This window comes from Zootoca vivipara, chromosome 8 (genome assembly GCF_963506605.1).
Source record: "Zootoca vivipara chromosome 8, rZooViv1.1, whole genome shotgun sequence".
NCBI classification, from domain to species: Eukaryota; Metazoa; Chordata; class Lepidosauria; order Squamata; family Lacertidae; genus Zootoca; species Zootoca vivipara.
In genome coordinates this window covers 64,032,425-64,050,708 of record NC_083283.1, presented here as the reverse complement: position 1 = coordinate 64,050,708, position 18,284 = coordinate 64,032,425, and the positions used below count along the sequence as shown (strand labels likewise).

Sequence of the window (18,284 nt, the reverse complement as noted above, 5' to 3'; positions counted from 1 at the left end):
TGGGATCTCCTTTATACCATATTCCAGTAATGCTGGAAGCCACAGATCCAACATGGGAGAAGCCCATGGGCTGGGGCAATAGCTGACTGTTGGACACCATGCATTCTGTGCAGAAGTTAATTCCTGACAACTTCATCTTAAAAAAACCAGAACACCTCAGGTAGAAGGGTTGGGGAAGAACTCTGCCAACCCCTGGATTAGAAAATACTGGACTAGAAAAGAGATGGGCCCCGCAGTCTCACCCAACATGGACTTTGACATCCCCTCAGCATCACTTTGATCAGGGACCATCCAACACAGAAGGAAAAGCAAGCTGCCAGTGGAGAAACAAGAGGGCTCCAGACCTGCCATAGCAGCTCACTTCCCTTTCCTTGTAGGCTAGGAAAAAGAGATTCCCCCCCTTCCCCCAAATGGAAGCTAAGTATGAGAATGGAGGTGAATGAAGGGGAGAAAGAAGGCATGCCCTACCCACATTTGACAGAACCTGAGCCCAAAAAGACTTCCCACACCTAAATAAATTGGACCAAATGAACTGATAATCTGACGTTATAAGATAGCTTCATAAGCATTTAACGTGCACCACCTTCCCATGCCAGCCCAGCCCCAGCTCCTGGATGGAGCAATTATCAGCCAATACCAGTGTTGGCTCCTCACCTGTGACCTTCGGCATCCACTGTTACAAGTGGTGTAAGAGTCACATATTGCTGCAGCCCCAATACCACTAAGGTTCTGTCAAATGGGTATTCAAGTCATTGGAATTCTCAGCCTTATCTCCAGTCAAATAACTGTTTCAGCAGTAAGCAAAATGTAAAACATCACTGGTGCTCTGTGTTTTTTCTGAGTTATGACTCTGGTGACCTGCTTTATAGGCCTGACATTCATATTTATGTCTCGGTAGGGCTCATACACAAATCACTGATCTTTTTACAGAGATGTTAGTGAGCCAGTTCCATTTAAGGTCTTAGGTTATCAGAGACATTTAACTCCAAATGACCCTTTTGGTGGTTTCCTCCCAGGATGATTTAGCTCTGCAGTAGTAAGCTAGCACGGGTGGTTTTTGTGGTGTAGTCCCTTGTTTGGACTGCACCAACCATAGCTGCCAGTCAGCAATTTGGAGTAGAAGCAATCACCGCCAGGATTGGGATGTCAAGCGTGCTGAAGAAATGCCACCTATGCCAATGTCTAGAAGTACCCTCAGAAGTACCCAATGGAAGTTGAATGCACCAAGGAAAGGAGGAGGAGAGGATAAAAGTCCAACTGTTGGAAACCCATCTCCGTCTGGATAGGCAGTTTCCTATGCAAGGGCAAGAAGGTTCCTGTAACAACATGGATGGAGAAAGGTATGTGGATGGGCAGAAGATTAGCATGAGGAAACTTTGGCCTAGCCATACCCACTTGCCCCACACGTGACATCACGGCAGGTGTGCAGCAGGTAAAGAAGCAGCTAGGCCAAAGAGGGTTTGCAGGCATCACCAACCAGCTCATCGGCAGCACTTGCAAAGCCCCATGAATAGCACTTTGCATGCATTGGCAACCACTTGACTTGATACTGGAAGTCATTTTGCATTAGATTTTAAATACCGTATTCTATTCCGGCTGGAAGCCACTGAGAAAAAGGTGTGGTAAAAACTGAACTCAGTAATATACATTTAAATCACATCTCCAGCAACCTTTGAATGTGCTTGCTCTACATAAAGGAGAGATTTAGTGCATCCCCTTCTCTGCACACATCTTCTACTCTGCTTTGAACAGATATATTTAGTTGAACTAATAGATGGCATTTGTTTAACATATTATCACTTTCCAACTTCCTTCACACCCTACATGAAGCTGCAGAAATCACCAAGCAGTGTAGTCAAGTGATAAATTACAGTTTAATCATTCAGGCCTATTAATCTCAGCAAGACCATGAACTGGGTCAAGATAGTCCTGATATCAAGTGCTGGAATCGTTAGTCACTGATAAGTTATTAGCAACACCCACGTAGTCAGGCCATTAAATCTGCTTGCGGATTGTCAAGCGATGGGCTCCATTTCAAGTTATTTAGTAGTCACTCAAGTGTAAGAAAGGGAGGAGGGAGAGGAAGGTCTAGAATTAAATTGTGAGGTTACTTAGGGATATGAGAGAAGCTACCGAAGAGACAGAGTTTCTGCAGGTACGCAGAGCCCCATTATTGATTTCAGTTTAGCGTTGCAATCACACCAGTCCATCAACCCTTTAATGCAGCCGTGTGAAAAATGCTTCAGAGAGAGCAAGCGTCTGGAGTGTGTGTGTGTGTGTGTGCGCGCGTGCACACACACACACACACACACACACACATACGAGTCAGTCTGCTAGAAGGCAGCAGGTCAGGCAAAAAGGGTGCACAACCTTAAACAGGGATACAGCTTTCTGGCTGCATTAGCTGGAAATGCTCTTGACGGATTCTAGGACAATTACCTTCGTTTAAAACAGGTAACTGCTTTTTGAAGTAATAGAAACAAGCTTTGTCAAATGCTTAGTGGGCTTCATCACACACTATTTCTCTTAAACACACCCCACAATAAGACCACGTTGATCCGGTTCTGACATAGTGATCTCGTATCTATCTAATGCACCATGATTTATTAAGACAGAAAATGAGTGTTGTGCCCACAGCTCCCTTGTGCACTGTAATGGAAAACTTCCAGGGCTTATTAAACCACAGTCGCTATTACATACATACTGGGAAGCTGTGGTCTGATTTCTCCTCAGTAAACCACATCCAGTTTCCTAGTTCTGATGTGGTTTAGTGAAGCACCAAAGACAGGAGTACAAGGGGAAGAGAAGCAAAGATGGAATGAAAGGCTTGTTCTTGGTCTAACAAACTTTGGTTTATCCGAGTGAGTTCATTATGTCTGAGGTGAGGCTTTGGGTCCTAAAAGACAACTTTGCACAGGATAGTGAAACATAGGGAATTGAACTGTGCTTCTTATTGCCATGTGTATGGCCTATAAAAGAAGATCTTGCAGGGATGAGATGCCCAGGCTGTTTGCTGAAGTGCATTCATATATTTCACTGGAAATGCATTAAGATAAGAATCTGTAGCCAAGTGGGCATCGCCTCTTCCCAAGCACCATGATTTTAAGGTAGGGATGGAAGAAGGAAATACATGGGAGTTTTTATTTGAACAGCATGGTGTGTGGAAAGGGCTAAATAATGATACATTGCCCTGCTTATGACCTTTTAAAGCCAGCTTTTAAATGCATTTTAAAGCAAAAAGTAAATGTGTTGTGTTCCTATATCAGCTATACCAGGCATGGGGAGCCTGTGGCCCTCCAGATTACAACTACCATAATCCCTGACAGTCAGCTCAGGTTTCCACAGTAGAGACCAGAGGAGGAATGACTGCTGGGAGCAGTGCATAGAGAAATGCCACAGAGCACCTGTAGTAGGAAAACCAGAAACCTTTATCTGCCCCACCTGCAATAACACATGCACTCCCCATATCGGTTTCTACAACCACAGCAGGCTCTGTAACTCTCCAACAGCTTGACTGTCCAAAAGCACACTCTCCCATTGTCAGGACCAGTGGTCAGGGATGATGGGAGTTGTAGTCCCAAAACATCTGGAGGGCCGAGTTTGCCTATGCCTGACATAGAACATTACATACCAGTGGTGAACCAACAGCTCTGTCCACACCAGAGCTTTCCAAACTTTTTATGTTGGTGACACACTTTTTTATTTCGCAACACTGTAATTAAGTTTTACTAGCAAACCAGAAGTTAAACTAAAACCCCTTTTCCAGCCCCAGGATGGAGCACAGGGAGTGTTTGCGTGACATACCTACACACTGCGGCCGACACACTAATGTGTCGCAACACACAGTTTGGAAAGCTCTGGTCTACAGCCACACCCAAGTGGGTTACAACCTGTAATTGACCTGCTCAAACCCCCTAATATGCAGCAATTCCTAAATAGTGGACTTTTAAAAATCCTCATTAGAGGGTGTAGCTTGCTCATTAGAACAATGTAGGGCACTAACTTAAAGAGGAGGGCATTATATCAGGGAGTGATATATTGGGCCCTTTTGCAAAACTATAAGGAATAACCATTTCAGAGGAAGGTTTATAGGAAGAGCTGATGTTCTTAACTAGCATCTCTGCAATACGGCATGATAGCCAATGTCAGTCATACTCCAAGTAGACGCTCATAAATCAATGCACCTTAAACAAAGAAAAGGGGAAAAAGGAAAAAAGAAAAGAAATCAATGCACATAAAATCTATCAATTTTAATGGGCCTTTGAGTACCACTAAGGTGGTATCACCCACTAGTCATGAGTCAAAATAAACTTTTTACAAGTTAAAAAGAGCTTTAAAAAACCCACCTGAGGTGCACATGAGTAATAATTAGCGTAACTACAGTAAAAAAAAAAAAAAAAAAAGTGTGTTATAAGAGGTCTCATTCCATTGACTTTGGAACCATAGAAGACAACCTAATAATCAGAGAGAGGAAAGCAGAACTTCAATCATTCCACTATTATTATTTTTAGTGGTGCTTTCTGTTTCCTGTAGAAAGAGTGCATGGAAGCACCACAGTCAAAAAACAAGTAAACATTTTAAATGGCATAAAAGAGGCAGGAGGGAATGTGGTATTAAGGGCAGCAAGATTTTCAACATCAGGAGGACTGATGAGGCAAGGGCTGGGGAAAGAACGAAGGAAGTGAGGGTTGGAATAAGGAAGGGTGGCTGTGGAGAGAAATAAAAGCACAGCGGCTGGCAATTCTGTGCACTGGTATTACCAGCCTGCTGAGAGCAATTACAATAGCACAGACAGCTTGCTTTATTGCAACCTTATTCAATTAACTTTGAGGGGCAGAAGGAAGAGGGAAATAACCCTAGTGATTCAGCAGGGAATTTATTAGAAAATTTTAATGCCAACTTAAATTTGATCCTAAGGCCTCAATATTAAAGGTCATCTCCATTACTGTACTACTGGAAACCCTCTGCTCCCACGTTCCTCCCTTACCTTCCCCTTGTTTTCTTTTATATAAAAAAGCCCCGCACACAATAAAACAGGTCAGAGCTCTTGCTTAAAGCTCCTTGGCATTTTTATCTGAGAGCAGCAAATATCTCCATCTTTGTCTGAAGGCATTATAGACGGCCTTATTGCCTATAAGCTTCCGAATAGTTTCTTAAACAAAACAATCACAAACAAAATAGAAACATGCACTACAAACAAATGGTTATTTCAAATAGTACACAAAGCTTAGGAGAACTACACAAGAAGTTAGGGGAAATTAATTAGACCATTACATACATTCTGTATTTCAGTAAGGAAACACCAGGGAAAAGGAATGAAAGTGTGACAGGTGAGCAATCTTTATTTATGCAGTGCCATCAATATGCTTTATTCATTTAAACATCTGCGGTTTTCCAAGCAAAAAGAGAGAGGCGCATGACGTCATTTTGCGCTTCTGCGCATGCGCCAAAACCCAGAAGTAACCCGTTCCTGGACTGCTAGGTTCGGCGCGGAGCGCAACCCGAAAACGCAGAACCCGCAGCGTTTGCAACCCGAGGTATGACTGTACTCTTTATTGTTAAACTCCTTAACATATACTTCAAGGCTTGAGTAATCCTTGAGCCAGGTGCAAAAAATGGCACTCAAGACTTTTTGAGGTGCTTGCAAATGGAGAATCTTTAGGCGCAAAAATACACCTGGCGCCCTGCTAATTTCAAACCCTGATTGCAAGTGAGACTGTGTACACACAGTCTGTGGCTGCATTCAAGCATCTGTTGACTGGGGTACTTGTTACAGGTAGGTAGCAGTGTTGGTCAGACGTAGTCGAAACAAAAAATAAAAATAAAATCCTTCCAGTAGCACCTTAAAGACCAACTAAGCTTGTCATAGGTATGAGCTTTTGTGTGCATGCACACTTCTTCAGATACACTGAAACAGAAGTCACCAGACCCTTATGTACAGTCAGAGGGTGGGGAGGGGTATTGCTCAGAAGGGTGGTGGGAATGGGTGATTGGCTGATAGGAGTGGCCATCTCACCCCTTGCTTTTTATTGCAAGACCAATTGCAGTTGTTAACAGTAGTCAACAGTAGTCAACAGGTTTACCACTCGTGCATGCACACGAAAGCTCATACCTATGACAAACTTAGTTGGCCTCTAAGGTGCTACTGGAAGGAATTTTTTTTTTATTTTTTTGTTCTGACTGGGGTAGTAATACACATCTTAAATTAGAAAGGAAATATAATAGGCATTTTTAAAATAAAGAAATGCAATTAACGCTGGATGGAGGGTGGAGTATTGCTCCCACTTTTAAAACTTCTAAACCATTATCTACCCACTGAAAAAGGAATGCAGTTGTGCCATAATTACTTGCTAACATCGCAAGATCTTTTGAGGTGGTTCAGGGGCAGCAGTTTCCAGTTCAAAGAAATGGAGGCACAGCGTTCAGCATTCCTATTTAAAGGATCTTAATTTCAGCAGGAGGTAGTCTCATCTCTTAGCAGCCTAATTTTTGTGCGTGTGTTTGTCACTAGTGAATACTTATTGATGGCTATTACTCTCTTTCTGCTTCTGTTGGTATTCCTCTGGGGCGCTAAATCAATTTTGTGCTTTTAAAAATTGACATCAATAATGTGTTTACATTTGCCAATACTTCTTAATTGTCAGGCTATAACGGCGGAACTCCAATAATAAATCTTGTCAACAGATAACTTCAGGTGCTAGAATTTTAAGTGTTTCTTCTTCTGAGCAATTTGATAGGTTGAGAATTGCTCCTGAGTGAACCACAGGGAAAAAAGAAGGAGAGACAGGCTGGAGGAGTAATTCTTGGTTGCATAAAATACAGAGGCAGGCCTAGGGCAGACATAACACACCAGGTCTCCTAATAATTTCCAACCTTCAACCGTGCTCTGGGTTAGCGTCCCTGTGCTTTCTATTTTCATTGGAACGAAAAGCCTCATTCACATTGAATGGAAGTTTCCAAATCAGGACCACAGTGGAAGGAAAGGATGAAAAGTTCTCCAAAACACCACCAGGGTCTTGATTTAGTTTTGGCCCCCTGTGCCTGCTGGTTACTTAAAACACACACACAAAAAACCCACCCTCATTCACAAATGGAATTCACAATTCCTGTCTAGTGAGTCCAGGTATGAACCCAAATATATAGGTTAATGTCATCTGCAAGGTCACATCTCTAGCAAGTCTACAGTAAATGAGTTCAAGGATAGGGGAAGGGTATATCTCTCCTCGAGAGGAAATGAGTTAAGGTGCCTGGGCTGAGAGGGCAAAACAAGAACCAGCTTGAAATGCCAGGAAAGGGACTTGTGACAGTTAAGAATAAGATAGGTCTGTATGCTGTTTATTGGACAAACATCAATTTTGCAGGAAGGTTATCCTGATACAGGTCCAGGAAGGAGCAGGGGACAACCATGAACAAGCAAAGCAGAGCAGGGGAAAAGCTGATAAACTAAGCAACAAGCTCAGGATATTAACTGGGACAAGTGGTGGCTGAGTGGTTCCAGGGGTTGAAGACTCCCAGTTTAGAGGCAGAAAAGTCCAGGTTTGAATCAGCTGTGTGTCACTCGTCTCGAAACTCGCATGCCCATACCCAAAGCTTAATTATTCCCATTGAAGTGCTCGCTTCGGCAGCACGTATGCTTAAATTATTCCCATTGAAAATACTTATCACAAAATGAATGGTAGAGAATTCAAGTCAGAATCACTATTTCAATCCCATATCCTAGTAAAGACGCAATATTTAAGCAAAAGTTGATCTTTCAGCCTTTCTTAGAAACCGATGCCTGCCAGAGCTCTGAATTGTTTGAGATTACCCCATTCATTTGTTTTGGAAATTTTTCTGTTCCTTGTCTCCTGCACTAGAGACAGGTCATGGTACTTTCCAAGTCGTCTTCAAGAGCACATTAGTCAATCTGAAATGTTATGAAGGCACAGATGAGAACAGTTAGATCTCTGTTGTCTAACAACAGGTGCAAGCGCTCCTGGTCATAGCCATTGGCACTACCTGGATCCAGTAGAATCTCTGGACAACAAATCTGTTCCTAAGGGTCCATGTCAATCCCATCAACCACATATAAAGATGACCTCTCTCCATCAATAATAGCTGCATCTTGTTGGAATTCGGTTTCAACTGCTTCAGCCTCTACCACTTAATACAGTCTTTCAGACACTGACTTAACACCAAGGCATCAGTTCCTAGCTACTTACTGAAATAAATACATAACTGGATGTCATCAGCATAGTGATATTCCCCAATTCCAAAAGTCTAGATTTAAGAACATTCAGTTACAATTCAAGCAGATTTTAGCCATCAGGTTGGCATCTGTCAGTCATAATGGAACTGAAAAGGTGTGCATGCATAATGAATATTAGAGACCCAGGTGTATTTCCAATCAAACGGCACTTGTGCAAAGCTTTAAGTTTTAAACAGAGTTAAGTAGGCAATATTGTTCTGAATGACCTAGTTACTGTCAAGTCTGCTTGGGAATTATACTTAATTAATTATACGTTCAGGTGAACGAGTGAAACAAAGTAAGAATAAAAAGCGTAAGGTGAAAGTAACTGCAATCCTTGTAGTCTTGCCATGATGCAAAAAGGAAATGTTCATGTGTTGTACATGAAGAATTTTACACTCCTTTAAAACATCTATGAACAAAAATCAAAGTGAAAAGCAAGTAGAACTTACTGTGCTGGGTGGTAATACTAGAATTATTTTAAAATTATTTGTGCTAAACACAGAGACATTTCATTGTCTTCGTACTGCCTCTATTTCAATGTTGTAGTGTTTTACTGACATTATGGGCTGTGTTCAACTACACCCTAGTCAGAGAAGACCCACCGAAATTAATAAAACTATGTTAGTCTTGTCTATTAACTTCAATGAGTTAGACCAGTGTCAAATACTGCCCTATGAATTTAATCTATAATTTTAATGTTGCAACCTGTCCTGTATATTGTGAAGGGTGATATGGAATCACTGAAAAAGAATAAAGGTTACGAGGAAAAACAATACATAAAAACTCACTAAATGAGTGGATTAGTTTGCCTTAAACACCCCCCCCCCATACACACATCTGTTTCCCTAGCAGGGAAGCCAAAGGAAAGCGAACACCCTTATTAGCACCTTCAATAATACCTGTACAAAATTATTCACAATACTGGGTAAATAAGGGTGGTAAGCACACCACTTGAATGTGAAGGCTTCCTCGCCTCCTATGCTGGGTTGTTGGGCATGCCTTTCCTAATTGCCATTATATAATAAAGCTGTGTTGCATAACTTTGTAATTTTGATGCAAGAACAGAGGAACTCTGCCAGCCAGCACTGTTATGCTCAAATCGTAAAAGCAGTTGCTTTTCCAACTAGAAGAGTTTGGAAAAATCATTTTCTGCAGTACAGACTGCTTAGGACCACATTTTCAAAATGGAAGTGGCTCTTCACAAAGTGTATAGCTAAATTATGGATTTTGCTGTCACAAATATAGTTGTGGCTGCCCACCTTTAAAAGGGGCTTAGGCAAATCTGTGGTGTCTAAAGACTGCCAATGGCTAGTAGCCACGATGGGCACATTCTACTTCTCCTGTTGCTTCTGAATACCAGTTGCAAGGAAAAGTGCTGTTGTGCTCATGTTCTTCACGTAGGCATTTGGTGGTCTGTGAAAACAGGATCCTGGATTAGATGGGCCTTTGGTCTGATCCAGAATGTTGATGTTCTTCTGTTCTTGAGAATGAAGTGGACCTTCAAGCAAGCTTGTCTCCAGCAAGTTTCAGTAGATATTTGACTGGGCCAGGAGGAACAGAACCATGGAAGGGATGCAGTAGACCACCCGGTTTAACCCACTGCTCAAGAAACAGTGTCTTAATAGTTTATCCCTTGGCATTCACCTGTTTTACATGGGTGGTTTGTGCATAGGTGCCAAGTTCCGGATTGAAAAATCCAGGATCAGCAGCGCCGCAGCACCGGAAATTGCTTCAACGCACTTCCGGACATGCGTAGAAGTGACTTCCGATGCCGCTGTGCCCATTTCCAAAATGTCTGTGGCACCGGAAATCACTTCTATGCACTTCCGGACATGCATAGAAGCGACTTCCGATGCCGCTGTGCCCATTTCCAAAATGTCCGTGGCACCGGAAATCACTTTTATGCACTTCCAGACATGCGTAGAAGCGACTTCTGGCGCTGCGGACATTTTGGAAATGGGCAGAGCGGCGCCAGAAGTCGCTTCTACGCACTTCCGGACATGTGTAGAAGCGACTTCCGATGCCGCTCAGTGGTTTAGACCACAGCGCCACCTGCGTCCCAGCCTTTAAAGATACAGGCATTCAAATTCATGTTTGGGTTAAAGGTCTAAAAAGGTTTAAGACTACGCTTTAGAGCACACTTGAGGTTTCACCGCCACACAATGAGCCATCAAGTCCTGTAAGAAGAAAGTGCTCATAGGGGGGACGGACCCCTTACATCTTTTAAGTGTCATACTTCTCACAAGGAGAATACATGCACTGCTCTTACAACATAATATTAGATGGCCTCATTCATACACACTGGAAAATCAAGTCTGGAAGATGCACAAGAGCCATCATTACTGATTCTCTGACCAGCTAGAACTTAAAAGCAATGCAAGCTTTGTTCCAAGAAACTACATAAGGTAGATGTTTGCTAGAAGTTAAGAAAGTCGCTTGTTGGTCTGCAGAAAAATATTTTGCCTAAAGCACAGTTCTCTCAAGTTCGGATTACTTGGAATGGAATAGAAAAGCTGCAATGTGCCTCAGAGCTCGTTTTACTGAAGGGCACTTCAAAAGAAATATGTGGCTTTGAAAACTTCAGATAGGTGCTGTACCCTTCAAATCGCCTGGGAAATCCAAAATAATTCCTTTTTAAATGGCCAGTTAGACAACTAATTCTTGAGAGATTCAACCTAAGAGCTTGGCTTCTCAAAAGTGCTGCTATTTGGTTCTCCGCTATGGATTCACCAAACTTCCTTCAAACAATGCATTGCCATATTTTTCCATCAAAAGTTCTAACTCTATGCTTACATTCTGCACTATGGAAGACTATCCCAGTCTTGATTTCAAATGAGAAGCGAACAAAGTCAAAATCTTGTTGTAGCCATTAGGCATGTCAGATTAAGACCTGGGAGACCAGCATTCGAATCCACACACTGCCAAGTTTGCTGGGTGATCCTGGATAAAGTGGAGGGAGGGAGAATCATATTTATCACCTGGAACTCCTTAGGTGTGATGCAAATGTAATAATAACTAAAAATACACTGGCCACATTTTTAACCATAAAAAGCCAAACCACTCACTTCTGCATGAGCAAAGGCGCCAGGTGTATTTTGCACCTGGGTATCAGCCACCTGCAACCAAGTGAAGATGCCCAGGTGCCAGGACAGTGTCTGACATCTCCAACAGATGGAGGCGCATCTTGGCACTTTTTACACAGTAGCAACATATCCTGTAGAATTCTATCCATTATATTTTATCTGCACAATCAGAATGAATTTCAGGAACCAAAAACTTGTATTGGAAAATGCGACTTTCAAGCCGTCTGGCCCCCAAATGGCAACTAGACATTCCGTTTTGATGACTGCAACCCTGGTTTAAGGAGCCTTTTTGGCGCTTAGCTTATATATTTGAGTTTCTAACACTGGACTGAGGATGGGAGTCACAAGCCTGTGATGTGCAGGGTCAAAGGCAAAATGAAGTCAATTTTACTTTTGTAGAGTAGGTTTGCTTCTACACTCACACCCACCTCTCTATCTCTACCCAGGCAAGCTAGGAGCATTATCAGAATTCAATGAAGAAGAGGAGGAGGAGGGGGAGGAGGAGTTTGGATTTGATATCCCGCTTTATCACTACCCTAAGGAGTCTCAAAGCGGCTAACAATCTCCTTTCCCTTCCTCCCCCACAACAACCACTCTGTGAGGTGAGTGAGGCTGAGAGACTTTAGAGAAGTGTGACTAGCCCAAGGTCACCCAGCAGCTGCATGTGGAGGAGCGGGGAAGCGAACCCAGTTCACCAGATTACGAATCTACTGCTCTTGACCACTACACCATACTGGCTCTCCACTCCACTCAGGCAAAGTCACCCAAGGAGGTTGTAAAGCATGGGTGGCAAGGAGTGTGGCACAGAAGGGTGTGTGAGCTAGCAAGAGTCTAGCCGGAGAGGCCTGGGGGACCACATATGGCCCCTGCCTGATGTTCCCCATACCAACAAGAAGACTGTTGCCACATTGATGGTTCATGTAGCTCAGTAGTACTACATTCCCTCTGGCAGCGGCTCTTCAAGATCTCAGGCTGAGGTCTGGTATCTTGTTGCCCGGGATCCTTTCTAACTAGAGACTGCTGAACTTGTCCTGGAATCTTATGAATGCAAGGCATGTGCTACAGCCTTTCACATGAATACTACGGGTTTACCATCTGGGCCTAAATAAAACTTTTACTATGCTCTTGGGGAGAAATAGGCAGGAAACACAATTTTTAGGCTGTAACCCTGTGTACCCTTATCTCGGAGTAAGCCCCACTGAAGACAGTGGGACTGACTCCCGAGTAAACGTGCACAGGATTGGAATGTCAGTTACTTTTCTACAGAATATCTGCTCTGCTTTCATAGACATTTTCAAATAAAAACCAATAACCTGGAAAATATAAAAAGACACCAGTAGACAAAAAGGCACTTTTATGCTTTTTAGTTATAGAAAGCTCCTCTTGTAAAATTCAGTCAAATCCTATGAATGTCATGGAACAAAATGACTATAATCTGTCACGTTTCCACAATCCCCTCCGGGCTGATTCAACTAGTTATTTATGAACCTGAGATGCCAATGGTCACTTTGATGACTAAACCATAAATTAGCATGTAAAGAGAATATAAATTTGATTTCACAGAAGCAACAAATTGCAAGGCAGCGAGGATATTATTTAATTTCTATCGACATGTCACGGGAAAAAAAGTCAGCAAAAGGAGATGTGCTACATCTTAATAAACCTGCAAACTGCATAATACATCTAATATTTGATTTGCTCCACTGCCTTGGTTGTAAAACTCTGCACATAATATGGGTCTTAGGTTTAATATTTCAAAAAGCCCTAGTTCATGACAACACTTGTTCACTATTTGAATTATTTCTTTATAACAAACATAAAAAATAAACATCACACTTGAAAAAAAATGAAAATACTCTTATAATTGTTCATCTGGAATATATAATTGCATGTAGAAAATAGAACAGTACAATGGTACCTCGCTAGACGAACGCCTCGCAGCACGAAAAAATCGCAAGACGACAACGGTTTGCGATTTTTTGTCAGACTCGGAAGACGAAGTTTTCTATGGCTGTGCTATAGAAAACTTCGCAAGACGAAAGTCCCGGCCGCCTCGCGCTTCCGCCGCCCGCCATCGCCTGGCTTCCGCAGCAGCCGGATCCCTCCTCACTCACCTTAAGCCTGCGCGCGAACGGGCTGGATGTCTGCTTGGGCGTGAGGGTCCGGCTGCTGGGGAAGGAGGGAGGGAGCCTCTCCCTGGCCCTCCTCCTGCTTCCCCCTCCCCAGAGCCTTAAGAACTTCCGGAGTGGCCATGGCGGGTGAGTCGGTGCCTTTTTTTGCACTCTCCCCCATAGGAACGCATTGATTAAATTTCAATGCATTCCTATGGGAAACCGCACTTCGCAAGACGAAATTATCGCAACACGAAACGACTCGTGGAACAAATTAAATTCGTCTTGCAAGGTACCACTGTATCAATATAGGTTTAGACATCATGAAAAAGTTTATATGTATCCTTATTAACAAGTGTGCTTAGAGACAGTGAGAGCATTTTGCTTGCTTATTCGAAAATAAGTAAATGATGGTTATATAACAACAGTTGTATAAGGTGACTTTTTAATGCCATCTAGACCAGGGGTAGGCAACCTAAGGCCCGTGGGCCAGATGTGTCCCAATCACCTTCTCAATCTGGCCCACAGACGGTCCAGGAATCAACATGTTTTTACATGAGTAGAATGTGTCCTTTTATTTAAAATGCATCTCTGGATTATTTGTTGGGCATAGGAATTCGTTCTTTTTTTCTCTCTTTCAAAATATAGTCCGGCCCACCACATGGTCTGAGGGACGGTGGACCAGCCCACAGCTGAAAAAGGTTGCTGACCCCTGATCTAGACACTACTTCAAACATTTCTGACTCCATAATAATAATAATAATAATAATAATAATAATAATAATAATAAATTATTTATACCCCGCCCATCTGGCTGGGTTTCCCCAGCCACTCTGGGCGGCTTCCAACAGAAAAATAAAAAACAGTAATCTATTAAACATTAAAAGCCTTCAGATGTCTTCTAAAAGTCTGGTAGTTGTTTTCCTCTTTGACATCTGTTGGGAGGGCGTTCCACAGGGTATAAATAGTAAATTATTATTATTATTATTATTATTGACACTGGAAGCATAAATACCCTGTGATGTAGCTTAGGCTTAGGCTCATGGGGCAGGTCACTCAGTGAGATGCATGACAGTGTGAGAGGATTTGAATCCAGGTCTCTTGGGTCCAAGTTGGACACCCTAAAGACTACACCACATTAGTTCTCAACTGGAGTAGACATTACTGGGCTTGGCTGCTGGTTTGAGTTGGTATAAAGCACCTTCAGATAATCATTTCTTCAAAGGCATCAATGAAAGAAAAAACACACCGAGGAAGTCTAAAACAGGATATATTGCTCACTACGGCAAGACAGTTGGCACATTATAACACCAATCCTGGCCTGACTGCACTGGCTACCAATTAGTTTCCGGTCCCAATTCAAAGTGCTGGTTTTAACACATAAAGCCCTAAATGGCTCAGGGTTGCAATACCTCAAGGACCGCCTTGCCCCATATGAGCCGACCCAGACCCTGCGATCATCATCTGAAGCTCCTTCTTCATGTGCCCTCTCCACGAGAGGTCTGGAGGGTGGCAACACGACAGCGGGCCTTTTCTGTGGTGGCACCCCATTTGTGGAATGAAGCTCTCCCCAGGAAGACTCATTGTATATGTTTAGGCCCCATGCAAAAACTTTCCTCTATAACCAGGCCTTTGGCCTTTAACTATCTGTGGCCTCTTCAAAGTGCATGGGATGTTTTTAATGTATTTCCCCCTTCTTTTGGTTTTAATGTATCTGTGTGGGGTTTTTGGTTGTAAGCTGCTTTGGGTTGCCTTGGGCAAGATAAAGCAACCAACAAAATAAATAAATAAATAAATAAATAAAACTAATTATAATATTTTCACCAACTGTTAAGACATTCAGCAGAGCCGTGTAACAGACTGGAGTTACATATTTGGAAGGAGACAGCAACATTTTTGCAATTTAATTAAACTGGTAAGAAAAACGTGCTTACCTGTCGGTGTATCATTTCCAGACTAGCTTTTGCTTTGTTCATTAGTGTTTCTATTTCTTCTGAATCCTTTATGTTTTTGTTTTCTCTGAAAGCATCCCTTATTCTTCTGATGGCATATGTCCTAAGCAAACGTTAGAGATGAAAAATGAGTGTCCACATGATTGCCAAAATTGTGAAAGACAAGCTGTAAAACAACTATTATGATGCAGATGACCAGGAGTTTGAGGAATATAGAAATATACTTAGTACTAACAATCATGCATTTATACAGTGCTTCATATTTATAGATGTATCTTCTATTGTACAACACTTCAGAATGTTCAGAGCACACTGACCAGGTCTGAATACAATGCTAATCCAAACCATGGTTTAGCACAACACTTTGGTTCCCAGAGAAGAGTTTGCAGCCACTTTGTTCCTCTGCTTCTGTTGTGAGCAAAGCCACAGTTTAGTTTAGCATGTTGTCTGAAGCTAGGCTCATGGTTGTCTTACCGCAGACAAAGCATGAGCTGTAACCAAGGCCTGCTACTTAACTTGAGATTTTAAAAATAATAATAAAATCAAACTTATTACACGGATTGTAACTTTATCATTCCCTGATAAAATCCTTTTTTAATTTTTTTTTTAAAATGCACAAATCTCCAATACTCAAGATGCTTGTCTGAGCACATAGTAGATCGCAGTCAAAGCCTGTGTTTTTATATCGTAAACTGCCCTGTGATCCTCAGGTGAAGCATAGAATAATAATAATAATAATAATAATAATAATAATAATAATAATAATATAATAAGAATAATAATACATGTAAGGGATTTTGAGGCTAAGTCCCAGCCTATGAGCTAGAAGTAAAAGATTTATAAGATAAGGTTGAGACCACAAAAACTTGGGTCATCATCCTGTCCACCATGGACATGCCTTTGTAAATGCATTTGGTGGAGCAAGGGAGCAGGACAAATGGAGCATTTGGAAATCTTTTGGGTTCAGGTGTTGCACTCAGAATGAACTGGATGGTGTCCCTGGTGATTAAGTGCAGCTTCAATGAACTGTTTTCTAATCTCAGTCCTAGCGGCATTTTATCTCTGCAAGAAGCCCTCATGCACATCTCTCGATTCCAGCCTCTTAGTCTTTGTTTTCGATTTGCACTTCAACTGTTTTAACTTCCATTTTGGAATCTACTTTGCCTGCCGCCTGCTGCACCCAGGCACGAAAACCAATGGAGAAAAACAAAAAGCAATTCAAAACCTGAAGGGAGCACAATATCCGCCACAAGAGTGCTTTCATTAAGTTTCACAAACTCTAGCATAGAAGAGGCCCCAAGATTGCTCTGTAGTTACAATGGCAGTAACAACCTCTGATTGAAAGAACAAGTTGCAGGAAGGCAAGTTGCGGCAGTACATCAAATACTTCTGTTTTTCAGATCAAACCTACGGTAAGTGAATGCATAAGCTGGTAAAATGCTTTTCTAAAAACAATGTGCCAGAAGGCTCATTGCAAGGAACATCATATGGGCTCATATGAACAAAAAATAACAAGCATGTAGAAATCCCAAGCCATTCAATAACAATGCCAATTCCATTACAGCTGTGAAAATGCCTTGCGTTTAATCAACACATTGTTCTATATAGTTCAGTGTATTGTCTTACACTGGCTGGCAGCAGCATTTCAGGATTTCACGCAGGAGTCCTTCCCAGCCCTACCCAGAGATGCTGAGGATTGATCTTGGGAGCTTCTGTATGCAAAGCAGATGCTTAACTACAAAGCCCTGGCTTCCTCCCACTAAAAATAATAGGAGCTACCAAGGGACATGGTGTTCATTTATTTCCATGTCGCAGACCTTCCCTTATTATGTAACCACTTGCAATTCGCAGCAACCGGCATTCAGGGGCATTCTACCTTTGTTTGGATTGGGCTGTACCAACAATTTGATAGAAAAAGCCATTGCAACTAGGGTCAAGCTGTCCTGAGAGTGGGGGTAAATGCCACACCTTAAAGTTTAAACTGTTCCTTTCTAATACATATGAAGGTCAGACATGGATTACCAGGCAACTAATTATGTGATTTTCCATTCCAGAGGTAACTCTCACTCATTTGATTTTTTTTATCCTGTCTTTCAAGGGCTGGGGTCAAGGTACACTTAGGCAGCCCAACAAGCAATCCTATACTCAAGGAACTGGTGTAAAGTCACAGCAGATCCAAACCTACTCAGTAGCAGGGCTGCTGCTGGCTGCACTGACCTAAGCCTGACAGAGATAAAACAAGCATTTAAAATACTGTTTGAGTTATACCACCCTTTGGGCTGGTGTAAGCGGAGTTGCCAGGTCACCTGACCTAGTGAACAGGCCTTTAGCTTCCAGCCTAAGCCCCACTTAGGCTGGTCCCTGGCATGTCATTACCCTTTTCAGGGCTTAAACTAAGTATCTGTAGCTGAGTGGAGGATGCTGTTCTGGAGTCTCCTGGCTCAGCTGGAGACCTACTGGATTCTAACCTGCTCAGCCCAGGGGATCTGGCTAAAGAATTGCTCCCTAAGGCTGCACTTCAGTATGGCATAATGGTTAGTGTTGGAAGACAAGGGTTCGAATCCCAGCTCAGCCATGAAGCTCACTGGGTGACCTTGGGCCAGTCACCATCTCTTGGCCTATAAGGATAAAATGGGGAGGAGAACCATGTCCACCACATTGAGCTCCTTTGGATAAAATGTGGCACGTAAATGTAATAAACAACATAAACAACAACAGATTTACTAGGAAGTCCCAATTAACACAGGAACACTGCAGGGAAGAACAGTAAGGTTTCTTTCTGAAATGCTAAGTTTTGTATACAAAGGTGTGTGTTGCTTTGTATTTCTTTTAAGTTCCTCCAAGAATCCCAATACACCAAAAAGGAATTAATATCTTTTAGCTCTCGATTAAAGATACGCAGCATATA

General features: G+C 42.3%; 1 protein-coding gene across 1 annotated transcript in view; it reads right to left on the bottom strand.

The window, feature by feature from the left end:
• LYRM4 (LYR motif containing 4) overlaps positions 1-18,284 on the bottom strand; it is a 47,801-nt gene that overhangs the window by 28,784 nt on the left and 733 nt on the right. Inside the window, exon 2 of the mRNA XM_035126405.2 lies at positions 15,359-15,479. Within this exon, the coding sequence (XP_034982296.1) occupies positions 15,359-15,479 (121 nt within the window). The remainder of the gene's footprint in view (positions 1-15,358; positions 15,480-18,284) is intronic.